The sequence below is a fragment of the Stegodyphus dumicola genome, chromosome 3 (assembly GCF_044657685.1).
Source record: "Stegodyphus dumicola isolate Sdum_Otavi_A_Nest chromosome 3, ASM4465768v1".
Taxonomy (NCBI): domain Eukaryota; kingdom Metazoa; phylum Arthropoda; class Arachnida; order Araneae; family Eresidae; genus Stegodyphus; species Stegodyphus dumicola.
Genome location: NC_140770.1, coordinates 41,547,108 through 41,564,801, shown reverse-complemented (window position 1 = coordinate 41,564,801; position 17,694 = coordinate 41,547,108). Strand labels below are relative to the sequence as shown.

The 17,694-nt window shown below is 33.1% G+C and overlaps 1 protein-coding gene across 2 annotated transcripts in view; it reads left to right on the top strand.

The window, feature by feature from the left end:
* The window catches only part of LOC118184219 (adenylate cyclase type 8-like), a 411,974-nt gene that overhangs the window by 281,621 nt on the left and 112,659 nt on the right, over nt 1–17,694 (top strand). For both annotated transcript variants that reach the window (XM_085812799.1, XM_085812800.1), the window contains one exon: nt 6,902–7,000. In XM_085812799.1, the coding sequence (XP_085668925.1) occupies nt 6,902–7,000 (99 nt within the window). The remainder of the gene's footprint in view (nt 1–6,901; nt 7,001–17,694) is intronic.

Genomic DNA, 17,694 nt, shown 5'->3' with positions numbered 1-17,694 from the left:
AAACTGAACAGTATGAACTGAACAGTGGCTCGAACTACATGTCTTAAAACTGGCCAAATCATTCTATTCTTAAAGAAAAAAAAGAAATCGCTGGCAGTCCAAATGCTTATCTTTCAAAACTCCGCTTCCTGTTCTGGTATATGCTCTGGAACGCTGTCTTGTCAATGCTGCTCAGAATGCTGAAACATCACTTTCATGGTGAAAAGCATAGAGTTTAACAAAATAGGTTCCGAAAAGAAAATTTCAAAATGTATGCTATACAAGCAGTCAATATCAATGAAATAAGTAAATTGCACTCGGCCATCCTGTGTCTTGTTCTCAAAAATGCTTTTGATTGGTTATAGTGGCCCGTCATTTTCAAGTCCTTTTGCAACATCCGCTACCCACTCAACATCTATAAAATCATTTAAAACTTCCACCAAGATCGCAGTAGCATCCCCATACCTACCAGCTTAACTCCTGTCCAGCCTTTCTTATCTTATCACTATTTCTTATCTCGTTCATTTGCGCTTTAGCAGCTGAGGATGATGGTTCGGTAAAACCTGGAAACTAGTACTGTGAAAATTTGCAAATATAACTCTGATTTTTGTTGTTTGACTTCTAAATTACCAGACCTCTATATTTATCAAAAATTAGCATCGGGTGCACTGCATCTAAGACGAAAGATACCTTCCCATCTTCTTTTGATAAATAGTAGATGGAACTGTATACAGCGGCACCATCCAGCAGTTCATTGCATTATTTGAAGAGAATTATTGATGTTTTTGCTGATGTCAGTAGGATCAAGCAACCTGCCGTATGTCTAATGACACAGTGTCCTTTTCACAGAATTCTTCATTAACGCTTTCTTTCGAAAGTCATCTGTCCTCTACGGTTTTCGGATTTCTCTCTAAAGTCATTAAAATCATATTTTACTCTACATTCTAACGATAAACTCAAAACAAACGCTAGAAATTAAATTAAAAACGTGAGCAATTTGTACGTTAAGAAAGGTAGCTTCAGGTTTACTAAACGCATTATCGTATATGTCTTATTCGAAGATGAGTTCACATTTTGAACACTTATTGCGATGATGTCCAACGTTTTATCATTTTTGTTTCCCCGAATAATCCTTTTTTCAAATTAGTTCATGTCTATAGTCTGACCACGTTAGTTGTTTATAGAATACTTTTGTACGACGTGAGATATTTTTCGATCATCCAGTGCTTGTTGTTTTTTTAAAACTTTACGAAGTTAGTTTTCTCTCAAATATTCAAAATATTTTGTTTCAATCAATCTTTGCAAACAAAAAAGCTTTTATAGTTTCAATTAATCAAATCATTTTCAAGACGTTTCTTCTTCGCCCAGAAACGAAATTTTGAAGTAACACTTAATGAAATTATGGAATTGGTATAAAACCTGTAATTGTAGTAACAGCTCTTAAAATTAAAATTAAAGTAACATCCTTAAATCCCAATCATGAAATACTACTAAAACTATTTTTTCAAGGTATTCTTAGCCTAAATTACACACAAAATAAAAATTTCCCGTCTCGAAATCATTGTAGCAATTCCAAATACTTCACACAAAATCTACTATTTGCAAAATTCAATTTCAGCTAAACTTCATGAAAATATTTGAAAAAATAACTTTTAGTTATAAAAAAGAAACCGCTGATGCATTTTCCTTTATGTATTGCTCTTCAACGATACAGAGAAATATAGCTTTAATTTTTCTCGTTATCCAGATATCTTATACCTCTTTTTTCGCCAAGTTAAGAAAAAAAACTTATTTTTAATTTATTTATGTGTTTTTACTTTATTTATATAATATGAAACGATGAAACATTATACAACGCATACTTTTAAAAGCTAATTAATTAATTTAGATTTTATTTTTAAAATTGTGCTTTCATGTAATGTTTTCGAAAAATGTATATCCTACATTGATAAAAAAAAGATTGTAAAAGCAGAAATTTCTTTTATTTTTATTTTTTCCCGCAAATAAAGAGTAATTTCACTGCTTAATGCTATTAAACTAGAAACAGAATTACGTAAATACAGATTTATTTCATTATTTGGATTGTGTATTTTCTTCAGGAAAAAAATTGATATAAAAAATAGGCTTTGTATTTTGTTTTATAATATAAATAAAAATATTTTAGATTTTTTAAGTATAAAATCTTTTTGAAATATAATCAGCTGTTTAGTTTCCAGTTTTTTTTCTATTATCCAATTTGTTTGTTGTCCCGGTTATTCCTACAGTTGCAGCCTTAATATTGCTCTGAAATATTTCTTTATATATTAATTTTACTTCTGATACTTCGATAACACCGCGAGCAAATTTCGTTAAGTAAAAGTAGCAAAGAGAAAAATAGGATAAATGAGTATTTTTAGAGATTTTACTTAAAACTTTTCCTGTATTTTATCAATTTTCTCACAGATCATAACTGTTGTGAGAGTTTCATTAAACTAAATCAAGTTATTTTTTATTTCAATATTTACTTTTATTTTTTAAAGAAAATTTTCAAATAAACAACGAAAATGTTATGTATTCAGTAGTCTATACAGACGAAGATAGGTTTATTGAATAAACTTCTATCACGTGATATTACAAAGAATGGAATAGGTAAAAAATCAAAGGTATTTGTTTCTTATTTTTAAAAAATGTCACTTCCTTATGACATACAAAGTACATTCAGCACTGTTGTTTTCACATCTAAAAACCACGTCTAAGAGAAAACAGGTTTATCATTTCATACTGCATATAATGTTTCCAAATTTTAAAGTATTCTGGCCATGGCGGATAGCAAAGTGAGGCATTTCAAAAAATTAACATCGTACTTCTAACAAATTTTTTTTATTTTTTAATTCGTAATATTTCGTATCGAAACAAAATTATAAAACCTAGTATATTTAAAATTGGGACTTAAAATTGAAATTGACTACTTTCTCAGCATTATTTAAAATGATACAATGAGTATTAAATTACGTAAATGAAACTGAAAGTAGATAAGCTGCTTAAAAATGTAATTCAGTACTAAATTACTTAAATGAAACTGAAAGATAAGCTGCTTAGTTTCTTTTATATTAAGCTGAAGAACTGCACTACATTTATTAAACCATGCTATTTAGATTTTAATTTATTCTAATCTAATTTAATCTAGTTTGTTTCGAAAACCGAATTCATAATTGCCGAAGACTGAAAAAAATTCAAGGAACATGGATTATAATCACCAAAAAGTTTTCTTTTCCTCGATGAATGAGACGAATTTTCATCGAGTGAATGGCACGTAAAATATTTTATGGCACTTCTTTATGAGCCCCATAATTTAATAATGTATAAGACTCATAAAATATGTTGCGGTATTTGATGCCACAAAGTTTTCTGGTTCCAGAAATAAATAATACTACTAAGACTGTTATAAAAAAAGGTAATACTTCTATAAAACTTAGAGTTAAAAATCCAAGTTCGAGATGCATATCGTCGCAGAATAATGCAAGCATTTGACCTAAATTCTAAGATGGGTCTTTAACGCTAAAGTCGTAATATTACTAAATAAAAAATGTATTTTAGAACTTTTTCAATATTTGCTTTACGCTATTGAATGCGGATTAATATGAAATAGATCTAACAGGCTCTGATTAATTCCTATAAATTGTATCATTTACGTATTTTTATAGTTTGTCATGTCTGACAGGTCACTGTACAGAGTAATGGTTGTTAATTCAAAACGATTATATTATAGTGAATTTTAAAAATATAATTTATATTTATGTCTTTATATATATATATATATATATATATAATGTTTTGAAGTAATTTGAAAGCAAAATGTTATTAATGTTTTAACGGGGACTGGAGTTAAATCATCACGAAGAATAATATTACAATTGTAAAAGTAAAAATTGAAACATGTAATTATTGTCATTGATCGGAAATTAGTTGACTTTTCAAGGGGAACAAACCAACTCCCGTTCAATGATCAATAATTGATAAAAAATACGTAAATATGAAAGTGTTTCGTCTTTACTCGAGTTATAAGTTAAAGCCAAACCGGCAATTCTAGTCAGGCCAAATATTTCCGCGAATAGTTGTTACTCAAAGAACTTATTCTCATGAAGCATTTTAGTCAATTCAATTTGGAGTAAAAATCAATTACTGTAGAGAAATCCTGTAAAACTCGAGTAATCGTCCCCGACACTATCATCTTTATGTATTTGAGTACTATATTATTTGTAGAAATTAAACATTGGAAATTGTCATTATGAAATCGAAATCAAAGTAAAGTTGAAATAAACATAGAAGATTATAAAAAAGATAAATAATGCAAACTTTGTAAAAACAAATCAAAGAGAACATAAAAATAATATAAAAATAAAATAGAAAATAATATAATATAAATAAGATCAGTGAATGTACATGAAGATATAAAGGCCAGAAAGGTATTAAGTAACTTACATTCTTTCTAGTGGGGGAGTTGGCAATGTGTTCTCTTCGTGTCTGACTCAGAAGTGTAGGGTGTCCGAAAATTCTTAGCGGCAGTAGGGGCTTTGAATTATATCAGTCGGTAAGACTTGGGTGAAGAAATTTATGGTAGTGGGTGGGACTTGGAATTCTTGAGGGATGTATTTTGTGGAGTTCTTATCTGAGAGAGACCGTCTGTTAAGATTTTTTTTAAAATACTAGTGAATGGAAATTAATTAATTTCTGGCTAATTGTCGTGTCGCAATGATTAAGAATTTAATAAAGGAATGGATGGATGCACACTTTTAAAATGGATGGATGCACACTTTTAAAATAATTCTACTTTAATTAAACTTAGATAATATAATCAATTAATCAATACTGTTTAGGAAATAAATTATATATATATATATATACTGGTTCGGACTAAGAGGTCATTGAAACTCCCTAAATCAGTGTTTCCCAACCTTTTTGTACTATGCCCTACCTAATCCTCTCTAAACTTCTTATGCTCCCCATAGCATATATATAATTTTTAATATTCAAAAATTGAAATGTTCACGAAAGAAACTTGAATGATAGGCTTTAGATCAAAATCTCTAGAAAATTTTATGAAACAACACAGTCAGTAAACTTTCAAAATAATGGAGAATATAAATTTAAACATAAAATATTTTTAAGGAACGTTTTTTTCTATATTATTTCAAGTATTAGTAATTAATTATTATTTAAATTTTGGGAGATCCTTGTGCTTTAAAAAAATAATTGGCAACATCAAAATTAACATTTTAGATTTGGTGACCTCCCCCTAAATTCATTCTCCCAAATTCGAGATCCTTCCACGTTACGTAACGCTTGATGCAGATACCTCCTGCCCAATGAAATCATTGTAAACCAAAACTTTTTCTAACTCGAACTGAAACTATTTGACTCCCTCCTTTTTCTCTTTGAACTGCTTCATTCTCTTCTCACTTACGATTTCATCCTGAGAAGACGTTCCTAATCTATGCTGCTGCTTATTTGTAACAGTATTTTTGCCTACTCTTGTTTAACGGTTGTAGGATTTTACTGTATCTAGAAGCTTGTGTCAATGTCCTGCAGAATCTACCAGACTGATAGCGAGTTAACGCTTAGTATGAAACAGATCACAAAGTCTAAAGAAGGTTAAAATAACCTTTTTATTTAACTAAATCTTAAATGAACAGCAATGCATATCTTGTTCGACTGATGGACTTACGATCCTTGCGGGTATTTAAATTAACCGTAGCAGAAAGTTAAGTTTCAAATATAGATGACGTAATCTGAAGTACAGTTGACATACAGATGACATAGTTAAGCTGCCTCAACTCTTTAACAGAGAATATTTTAAAACGCCAGCTAGCAAGATGGTAAAACCTCAAGCAGAGCTGGCGATAGTAAGTGACATCAAGAGGCGGCTGCCAGAAGCTCTTAATTTAAATACTCAAACCCTCAGCTTAAATACACAAAACAACTCATTTGAATTCTGGACAGGACTACGGAAAGAGGAAGTTACAGTAAAGTTTTAATTCATCAAAATTGGTTGGTTAGCATGAAATACCGTATACATTCATTAAAATATTCGAGATTTGGGTGGTGAGACTTGTTACTGTGTAGAATTCTACATTTTCCACAAGCTCTTATAAAACTGTATCTGCAGATAAAGCAGTTCCAAAATTATGTTTCAATTAAATACATTAATTAACACCTTCAAATCATTATGTGGGTGTCATTCAGTACTAATTCTTTTTACATCATTAATATTCTTATAAAGTTTAAAATTTTATTGTGGTCCTACGTTTATAAATACCTCTTGTTACTAGAAAATTTGTTTAGAAATTTCCAATATAATTTTGTACTGAAGAAAGAAAATGTTGCATGAACTATTTTTTTACTTTATATTTATTAATGTGAAAGATCTAATACTAGAACAGAGTAATACAATTATTTTTATAGTGATCCCTTCTTTTATTATGTTCTAGCACAACTCATTTCTGTTTTACAAGAATTCATGTATTTTAATCTAAGAGGATTTTTTTTTGAATTTAGGAATGCGTCAAAATGTAAAATATCCAACAGTTTGATGGATTTTAACATAACTTTTCTTTGATGGTAAAACTAAGACATCTTTTTGAATAATCTCTGAATTTTGTAGCTAACTTGAGACAATAAGATTTAATTTTCAGTGCACATTATGAACGGCAAATCCTTAAATTGTTACTTACACATCTCTTTCTCAAGTTTGTTAATAATTCATAAAACGAAAAATTGAGAATTTTTCAAAATCGTAGTAGTTATTCATAATAAAGTATCATATGGGAATAATAAGAATAAACTATATCAAAATTTGGAAACCTAAATAAATTATGGCTTTTTAACATCATTTAGGATAGATGCAAATTTTACATAATTTTAAAACACTTTTTCTTTTTTTCAGTTCTGCCAATCTTTTCGAGGACTGAAGAAGGCTATGTGCCGACAAGACAGCCGCAGCGATGATGATGTTGACTGGAACCCAGAAATCCCTTTCGAAAACGTAAGTTATTTCTCAAAACTTTAGAATATGCTCATATACCTTTCAAGGACTTATGGCAGGACTACTGCAAAGTTTACGTTTTAAAATTAGTTGCAGATATCGCCCTAAGTTTTTTAACGTAGGGATTACATACGACGTAAAACTGCTTATACGAAAGAATTAAACTGAGATCTGAAAGATTTAATCTCAGGAGGAAAAAAATAACAAAAAGTGTTAGATAAGAGTTATAAAATTAATTCAACTGTGAACCAGATAATGTACTTTTTACAAATATTCTTTGTTTCCGAACTACTTTAGAACTAAAAGTCATTCACTGTGTAATTGTATCCGTTTATTTTGATGATAACAGGAAATTTAAGTGTAACAGAAAGCAAATTGCATTGCATTGCCATTAAGTATATCGCAATACGTATGTTTTCATTAAATAAATCACGGTGAAAATAATGGCATTCATTAGAAACATTTAGCCCATGAAAGCTGTTGTCTTTTAAGTGTTTTCATGCACATATTTTGTTCTAAATGATAAAATGCAATTTCGGAATGACAAAATGCAATTCGATTTAATCCAAATCCTTTTAACCATCAAATACAACCGCAAACACTTAGCCCAGATTCAATTTAACAAAACGATCAGAATTCTTAAGGCCGTAATACGGTAAACAAATAAACGCATGCCAACTTAGGGCAATAATCCATTTTTAAGATTTCCTAGTGTTCCACATTAGCGAACATAGTTCAGGATATTCAATGGCTTTACCTTAATCTTTGCAGCAAACACTCTTTACAAACATTGACAAATTAATATTGGATACACGCAACCATAAAAATCGCTAAGGAAGATAATATATCAAAATAATGTCTCACTAGCATGTCTAATTACATTTACATCTTATTCTCGAACAAATGACATTTATAATCATCAGCTTATTTTTAAAAAAATTAACTATTCATATCTACTAAGAGGGGTGAAGAGTATGCCGGTGAGGTAGAGCTATGCCTATAACGATAAATAGTCCTGATTAAAAAATTTAAATTCATCACACTGACTGATGGGTCCACTAAGTCAAGGAGCACCTCAGATCACCGGTTCCAATAGCAGATGAAACGGTCGTCAGTCGAAACAGCAGCATTTGAAGTTCTTGCATTTATTAGGGATCGAAAGTCTACCTCCACCTCCTGGCATTTTGTTTTGAGTTTTGATTAGACGCTTTAAATTTTCTCGTTCGATATCTTTATTTATGAAGTAGATCATAATCTAACTACGTGGAAATAACGGGAAATTATTTCCCGTGTGTTTAATTTCCGGGGATGTTTTTTTTTCTGCTATTTAAGCTTACGATTTCTTTAATAGCTTCTTTGACTTCGATTAAGACGCCACCCTTGCTTATCTTTTTCACGTTCTTTACGCCCACTTTCAATCTTGAAGGCTGTATATGTTTAACCAATTTATCTTTAACCTCTTCTGAAGTGATTTTATCCTTTGTATATGATACATTAAATGTATACTTTGTTACATTAATAACACATGCTCCTGATCTGAGTCTGTTTTGTGATCTCCTAAATTGCGAACATTTGCAATTGTCTCTACTGTTAAAACGTGACCTAACGACGTTAGTATAGCTTAGCTTTCCATTAGCAGTAAGTACTTGCACACAGTACTGTAAATATTAAGTTTGCTCCAATTCAGCTTCTAATTAGCGATACCTAAGCTCTGACGAGTAATAATAGATAATAAGTTCACAGTTTCTTAATGTTTTTGCTCACTTGTCTAGGAATGCCTTCACTGGCTATTAGTCCCTCCAGATCATTCAGGCAATCATGTTCCTACTGCACGTTGACGGCCTCAGCCGATTCATGTTCCTTCAACTGCCATGACTCTAACTGTTCGTGCACCTCTTTTGTTATAGCAGAGCTTGCCGATGATGTTCGTCCATTAGGGTATTTCTTCCCACTTGTCCCCGTGACTAACGTTTTCGCCATCTGCTTTGTGACTGTACAGTCACAGTGACGTGTTGGGGAATGTATTCTTTCCTATTGGGACTATCGCGAGCTCTGTTAAGGAAAACAACAAGTGCCATGGTTGCTTTTCGAGAATACCGGTAACCTGAGGTTCTCACCGACACCAATATTAGGTTGGCTGCGCAAGTTTAGAAAAGACTTTTAAGGGAGTCCCCAAACGACAGCACCATAAAATATAACCACGGAGTGCAGCTCTGCTGTATTGCCATTTGTAGGTTAATTACTCTCTCCGTATCACACGACAGTATGCAGAACTTAAAAAAGATATAGCATTACAGACTCGATATCAAATGCTCAGTGTTTCCAAAGAACAAAAGGATTATTCCCACTTCCCCTTGGTCTCATTAAAGTTGTAAGACTTTCACTGTGTAAATCTCAGTTACTGTAGAAAGTGACGAATCTTAAGAACTAGATAGCGAATAATCGCTTAAGTTCGTGTGACAAGAAACAACAAGATGGAAGGGTACCTAACCCTTTATTATTCCAATAAGATTTAACAAAACTCCGCCTTGGAGTGTTAGTTAGTTGCAGATAATCAAAGCCGACACTTGGGCTTGAACTTAAGAGACTAAGAATTAAACTAAAACTAAGATTAACTAAAGAAATATAGCCGAAGCTATCAAGTTTCTAATGCAGTTGGCCCCTTACACACCAGATGACTGCGAAGCTATCAAGGGCTGAGTACGGCTGAGCGTAATAACAGCTTTGAGAGAGAGAGTGGCCAAAAGGCAGACGCGCGTAAATCAAAAACTCTGATTCTCTCTCTCTCTCTAAGACCAAAGAACTTCGCGGTTAAATACCGCTCTTCCTCATTATGAATTCAGACGTGATTCTAAAACTACATTCTGGCCGGAAGTAGTAAGTTGAAGTTAAGAATTTGACAGGAAAGGAACTTTAACTTAAAATTTAGCTGTTAATAAAATTAACATAATCCTTACAAAGTAACAGAAAGTATTCTCTCTATTATGGACAAAAAGGGGAAAAGGATTCTTTATTCACAATTGTTTTATTTATTTATTCGCCGGGTCCTGCAACCCATCCAAAACCACTCGTCTTTCCTGACATGGAATCGAACAAACAGTTAAAATTATCCATGAGACTACATAACGCATATTACTACAATTAAGGGAGATTTTATATTGATCAATCGCAGCTGATGAACATAAAAACACACATAATTCCACTTCCAAGTTTCTAGACTCCAATTACCAGAAATGGAATTAATTGTATATATATATGTGGGCAAAGGCAACGACCATAGTTGATAACACACATTTATTACTATTTACAAATACAGATTACATTAGGATTACAATTAATGAAAATAGTATACGAGCGATCGAGCGACGTCTGCTCCGCTCGCCAGCTAATCCTCGTCTCCTCCCGAAGGCGGGAAACACATGCTGACGCAATGCATACGTCTTACAGTAGGGAATTAGGGAATATCATGACATAACGTTTCCCACATTCGGCCATCATGACCGGACAGGCGACCTCGCCTGAAGCAACATAGTATATCATCAAATTTTAAAAAAAATTATTATAATATAGTAACATAGGTATGGAAAAAATAATCTGTAGATACAAAGCTGAGGCTATTTACACAAATGGAGCAAAAAAATAGTTTAAACACACCACAGCAGTTAACTAAAAATAAAAAGAACATTAGTATGACAAAATGAATTAAAAAGTTAATATGAGGAAAAAAATATTAGAAAGTTCTCAGGTGTCATCTGCCCAAACACAGGAGGACCTATAATGCTGACAGTCTAATAAAAATTAAGTGATACGTTCAATATTGTTGGACCAGGGTTTCATGTATTCAGCACAAGTAGATGTTTTGGATGGTCCGTCGAAAAATGCACACTTTTCCACATCATATGTGTCATTTTGTTTGAGCCTGGTGACTTTATAAGGTCCGAGAAATTTCTGTTTGAGTTTTAGACCAGGGCCAAACTGAGTTCGTTTGATAGCCACGAGGTCATGAAGTTGAAATTTGTGTGCCTGTTTTCGTCGCAAATTATAAGTACGGCGATTTTCGTCTTGCACTTTAGAGATTTGCTGTTTTGCGTCCTTACGGAGATCGTCACGTTGCTGAATGAATGCAGATTTGATCTCCTCGTCGATTAGAGCAGCGATGTTTATGTCGTTTTGCGATTTCATTTTAGTCCCAAAGAGAAGTTCAAAGGGAGTGGAATTGATGCTACGTTGAAAAGTTGAATTAATAATTTGTTGCACGGCGGGAACATGGCGGTACCATTGCTCAGGGTTGGTTATGGAGAGTTTAGAAAGGACAGCAATAATAATGGACTTCAAACGCTCAACTTGACCGTTCGATCGTGGGAGGCCAGCTGTAATAAGAACGTGCTTTATTCTCTGTGTGTCACAATAGTTTGCAAATGCAGTGGATTTGAATGCAGGGCCTCGATCAGAGATAATCCGCGAAGGATTTCCGAAGACTGATCTTTGAGATTCCAGCCGACTGATAACTTCATCTGCGTCTGTAGACTTTGTCGGATAAAGCCACACGAATTTAGTAAACGAGTCTATAACTGCCAAAATATGTTTGTATTTCTTTGATGTGGTGGCAAGGGGACCTAAGTGGTCGATATGGTACGTGTGCAAGGGTGCGTCGTCTTTGTCAATGGGGTGCAGAAGTCCGTCTTGTTTGCCACGCTTTCGATTATTGAGGATGCATGGGATGCAGTTATGGATACACCGCTCAATTTTTTCTTTCAGATTTGGGATAAAATATTCGTTGTTTAAAAGTTCTTGAGTGCGGATTACGGCGAAGTGGCCTCGTTCGTGAGCTGTTTTAATGACATTTGCCTGCATATTCTCAGGCACTACAAGCAAGTCAATGCCATTGACGTTTTTGTACAGGAGATTGTTCTTAACAAGAAAGTTATCATACGAAGGCGTTGTTTGAAGGAGTGCTTTAATAGCCGTAATATGCTCGTCGGTTTCTTGTGCTTTGCGAAATTGGAGAAGGACACTGTCTTGGATAGTCATGCAACATCGACTGCGACTGAGGGCATCCACGTGAGCCATCTTTGATCCGGTACGGTGCTCAATTTCGTAGTCAAAATCCTGGAGATATAAAACCCATCGGGCTACTCTCGAATTGAGTTCCTTTTTATTTAAAGTTTGTACAAAAGCGTTGCAGTCAGTGATAATTTTAAAATGTGAACCAAGGACGTAAATACGGAACTTTTTTAAAGCTTCAACAATTGCAAGGACTTCGAGTTCATAACTGGTGTATTTACGCTCATTGTCCGATGTTTTCTTTGACATGTAGTAGACAGGGTGAAAGCTGTTATCGTTCATAGATTTTTGTAGTAGGACTGCCCCCAAGCCATCAATGGATGCGTCGGTATGAATTTCGATAGGACTCTTTTGATTAAAAATACTTAAAACTGGTTGTTGAGAAAGCAAATATTTTATTCTGTGAAATGCGGCTTTCTGATCAGCATGAAATTGAAAGGGGGTGTCCTTACGAAGGAGATCACTAAGGGGTTTTGCAATGCTAGAATATGAGGGGATGAATTTCCTAAAATATCCCGTGAGACCGAGAAAGCGTTGGACGTCTTTCGTACTCTTAGGTTCGGGATAGTTAATTACAGATTTTGTTTTCGAAGGGGAAGGAAAAAGTTTACCACCTTCGACGATATGTCCAAGAAATTCGATTTTTTTGTGAAGAAATTGACATTTACGAAAATTAACTTCTAGACCATATTCACTAGCAACTTTGAGTACTTGATTGAGACGATGAATGGCCTCATTTTCATTTTTGGCGGGAATAACTACATCGTCCATGTAGGGTAAAACATAACCTTTGACAATTAAATCACGAAAAACATAATTTATAAAGCGCTAGAATACTGAAGGGAAATTTGAAAGACCAAATGGCATTCGAAGAAACTGGAATTGTCCGTTGTGAGTTACAAAAGCTGTATATGGTTTACTTTCGTCCGCTACTGGCACATGAAAAAAGCCGTTACGTAGGTCAAGAGTACTAAAAATTTGCGCGTCTTGAAGTTTATCCAAAATGTCATCAATAAGAGGAAGAGGAAAATGATCCTTAATTAAAAGTCGATTAAGTTTCCTATAATCGATGCAAACACGGGGTGTACCGTCTTTTTTACGCACCACGAGAACTTGACTGGCATATGGAGATGAACAAGGTTCAATAATTTTAAGTTTCAACCATTCATTTATTTGTTTGTCAACAATTTCCCGTTCAACAAAAGGAAGGCGTCTTGGAGGGTGAAAAATCGGTTTATCATCGGATAGAGTGATATTAAGTTTAATATCTGTCGTCTTTGTTTTATTTGGGACATAAGAATTCAGCAAACGTTCTGCCGCAGCACGTGTTTCTTTGGAAACATTTGAACCAATATCAAAAGCTGGAACATCGTCATTTATTGCAAAAATGAAAGATTCAGGAGCAGTTTCAAAGCATTGCTCGGGAGGTTTGGAAAAATATATACCGTCTGGTGTAATAGTTAATTTAGCACTTTTAATTACGTCACAGCCTACAATAAGAGAAAATTGCATAGAATGATTTGGAACAACTCTAATATTAGCCGGAAAGTCCTGATTATCAATGTTGATAATGGTTTGAAAATAGCCAATAATAGGAATTTTCGAGAATCCGAAACCAGTTAACACTCCATAATTATTTGAAAGTGGTGGGGAACCAAGTTGAATCCATGTGTTTTCGTTCAGTAATGCGACCTCACTTCCAGTGTCAATTAATCCAGAAACTGTGCTATTGAGTATAACGACAGTTTTACACATATTACCGTGAGAGGTTTGTACTGTATTTACTTCGGCAGGTGGAGTGGAAGTCTCATTTGATGTAGTGGGGCGGCAATCCATAGATTTATGTCCAAAACGACAAGTTAGACACTTTGGGCCAAGAGAACGATTAGGACAGGACCGTGAGAGGTGTCCGACCTCATTGCAGTTAAAACAAGTTTGTGGTTTAGTTTTAGATGGACCAGTATTATTAAATTTCGTGTCGTGTTGTTGGTCTGAATTTTTTCGTCCAGTACCACGTCTGGGGCCATTATTCGTATTTTTAAAATTTGATGGATGAGAGATATTTGTATGTCTAGTCGTAACTACAGATTCATAAGTGCGTAACTTTTCCTTGAATTCAGAATATGATTTTGCACCGTAGAGAATAATTTTATCGGATGGGGTACTTAGTATTCCTTGAATGGTATACTGAATGACAGAAGCCTCGTCGATAACACCGTCACCACGATTCGCAATTTCGCGCATGGCGATAAAATATTGCAAAGAGCTTTCATTCGAGCGCATTTTTCTTCTTTCGAGTTGTTTATGAATTTCAATAGACGTAATTTTATCGGAGAACTCATTAAGTAATACTGTTTTAAACATGTCGTATGAATTGAGATTCCGTTGTGAAAACAAAAAAGTTTTAGCAGTACCCACAACAAGTCTTTTTGCAAAAACTAATTTTTGCTGGTCGGTAAGATTTGGGAATAATTGGAAATTATCCTCTATATCGTTGAAAAAAGCACGGACTGAATAGGAATCATTGCCTGAAAAGTTTCTGCAAGTGTTTGAAAGATCTCTCAAAATAAACCATAAATCATGACTCATCTCGCGAATCTCGGTGTTCGCCGTCATATAAACACCGGAGCTACTCGAATTCAAATTTATTACTTCCGCGTGAGAAGAAACAACGCGATTTGGGCTTGGCGCCGTGGAGGGAGGGGAAGGGGGAACAGAAGAACTTAGACCTACAGGCGTCGGTGCACTGTCGGTGTTTGAAATTGAATGATCGTCATCGGATAAAAAACTAACATCTAGGGAATTGTAAAAATCCGTCAGATTAGTGAGCGCATGAAAAATTTTTTCACATAAAACATCTTTATTAGTGGAAGCTTCCAAATGCAATAAATTCGCCACTGATATAAAATCTGATAAAGAAAAATCTTTTAATAGAAGTTCTTTATGTTTTGCCAAATCGAAACTGTACGGGAACGCGGCAAAATTTCGCATTCTCTTTCGCGAAGAATGATCAAAATCGGAATATCCGAGCACGGTATTAAATAATTTAATAACTCGTGTTGTGCCATATTTAAGAGAATTCGCTATCAATGGGATATCACCTAATTTTAGGGCCATAGTTCTTGAAACAGTAAAATAGGACAATATGAATATGAAATAGGGTATGTATGAATGAGAATTAAACAGTATAAACACAGTTCAGGATTCGAGGTTTCTGAATGAAATCGTCAGTTTAGAACCTACGATGGAATTTTCGATCGCCAAAATCATTCTGCACCTCTGTCGATTATGTATTACTTCATTCTCTTGTAAAGTTTCAAATTGCTTGTTTTTGTTTGCTTTGAGATTTTTTTTTCAAGATAACAGACTCGGAACTCATACATGAAAGATAGGAGAAAATGAACCACAAAATGCAGAAAAAGTATTTCACATTAGAATATACGATTTATTTTCTTATGCTGAAACATATTCACGCTTGGTTCTTATTATATGAATTCTTTCTTTTTAGTTGCTTTTTGTTTCGTTAATTAAGTACAGATACAGTAGTAAGTTCAATAGTGTGCTATCTGCCTGTAAGAAGGAACGTTTTCTTTGACTTTCTAGATAATCCTGCCTCATATTGCGTTTGGCGTAGGTCAGTAAACATGAATCAGATGCAAACAGCGAGTGTCCACAAAAGTTTAAACAGGTTGACCAGTTTTACCATCTGAATTCGAGCCAAACCTCATAGTGCCCTTTTTCTTATTTGGTTGTTCATTCAGCTCCAAAATCTAATGCCGGTTCAGATCTAGAATCATAAAGGGGGGGGATAACAAAAGCTAGTCATTCTACAAATGAAATGTTTTGAGCAATCCACATTACGTATTCCACTAAATTCGCAAAACACAAAATTTACATCACAGTTAAATCATTCTTGTTCTTAATTCATTCTTGTAATTTCCTTACTTGTTCTGTGCCTGAAGATGAAGTAACGACTAAATTCTCTTGCTTTCTTTTTGCATAATTCCAACTTAATCCAATTAAAAGGAATGCATTTTTCTGATTTATTTTAAAAACTGTTATCTTTAAATAATTTTGGTACTTATGTATTATCCCATTAACTGCGAAAACTGTCACCAAGCAGCACAATTTAACCCCAATTACAGATAATCATTACATAAAACACACAGATAATATCAGTGCTTTCATTTGATGTTACTACAATTGATTCTCAAAAAGCCACATTTTGCTTTTATGAAAAGGAATATAAATTAACTGTTGTGTATTTTTTCCTTGTATTTTGAAATCACATACACAAGAACGAAAAGAAAGAAACGCCATAAATAAGAATAATAAGAAAAATAAACGCCATAATAACGATGAAATAAACTTTTTCCATTCTCGGCATTTAAAGCAACTTAGATCGTCAGTTAGTAATGAGATAATTTAACTCATTATAAAAGGAAGAACATACATACGATCCACCCGAAAAGTTAGAAGCATTAAAAGCATGTTACAAACTTGAAGTATTTCTTTTTATAAGTGCATGTTATTTCAATATGAGCAAAGAAAATTCGTCTTTGAGGAACTAATTTGGATAACGAAAACAAAATATATCCATTAAAGTATTCCTGTCATTATCAGATTTTTATTAATAATGAATAGATGACGTTTATAGCGACTTATATTTTATAATGTCTTAAAGAAGCCATATATATTATTTTTACTGACTTTAATTATTAATGCTCCAAACTTATTTAATGCTGCAGAAAAAGTAATGAATAGTATGGGTATCATCGCAATAAATTGATTGCTTACACGCTCATTTCTGTGATAAAAATTAATGCCAGCATTAAAATACGTAATGAATTTATTACAAATGTATAAAAATTAGAAATATTATCAAGTATTTAATTTTTTAAATTCAGTTAATTTTGAAAAGAATTAAAATATTTGCATATACAATGAACTACACAAAATTCCTTTCTTGAAGGAAGCTAAGCCATTTTATCCTCGAATAAAAGTTAATCTAATTACTACTTTGCTACTAAGAAGTTTTCCAGAATGTTTCAAGAATTTAAAAATACTAGTACTATACTTTTTTCTTAGAGCATTCTAAAAATATGCATTTTCTTATTTACTTTTCATAACTTTATAATTAGATAAATATAAAACTCTATGAAACCTAAATAAGAACATCGTACCGCTAAAACACTTTGCTCTGTGCTAATTTACTTAAGGTGTTTACAACATTAATTTTAGAATTTTGAATAAAAGATCGAAATTAAAACAAAAAGCATGAAGTAAAACTTTTTTAAATCAGCTGAAACGTAATGACAGATGTGCGTTTTGTTTAAAAATGAGCTCAAAATTACGTATTAGTTTATAATTACAAATCAAACATAAAGGAAAACTCAATATAATCCCCTCCCCCTCAAATCGTGGAATATTTCATTATCAAATTTTAACTAAATCTCCAAAATTTCATTTTCTCCTTAATGGTTCTGTAGACTGGCAACAAATTGTTATAAATATACGTAAATTGGTTTGTATTTTGTTGGCAATTCCCATATAGAAGTTTAAGTTCAGAAAAACCCAAAAGAAAACAATACGGAAAATTTCTGGAATTTTGTCTAGTCTCCCAAAAATAA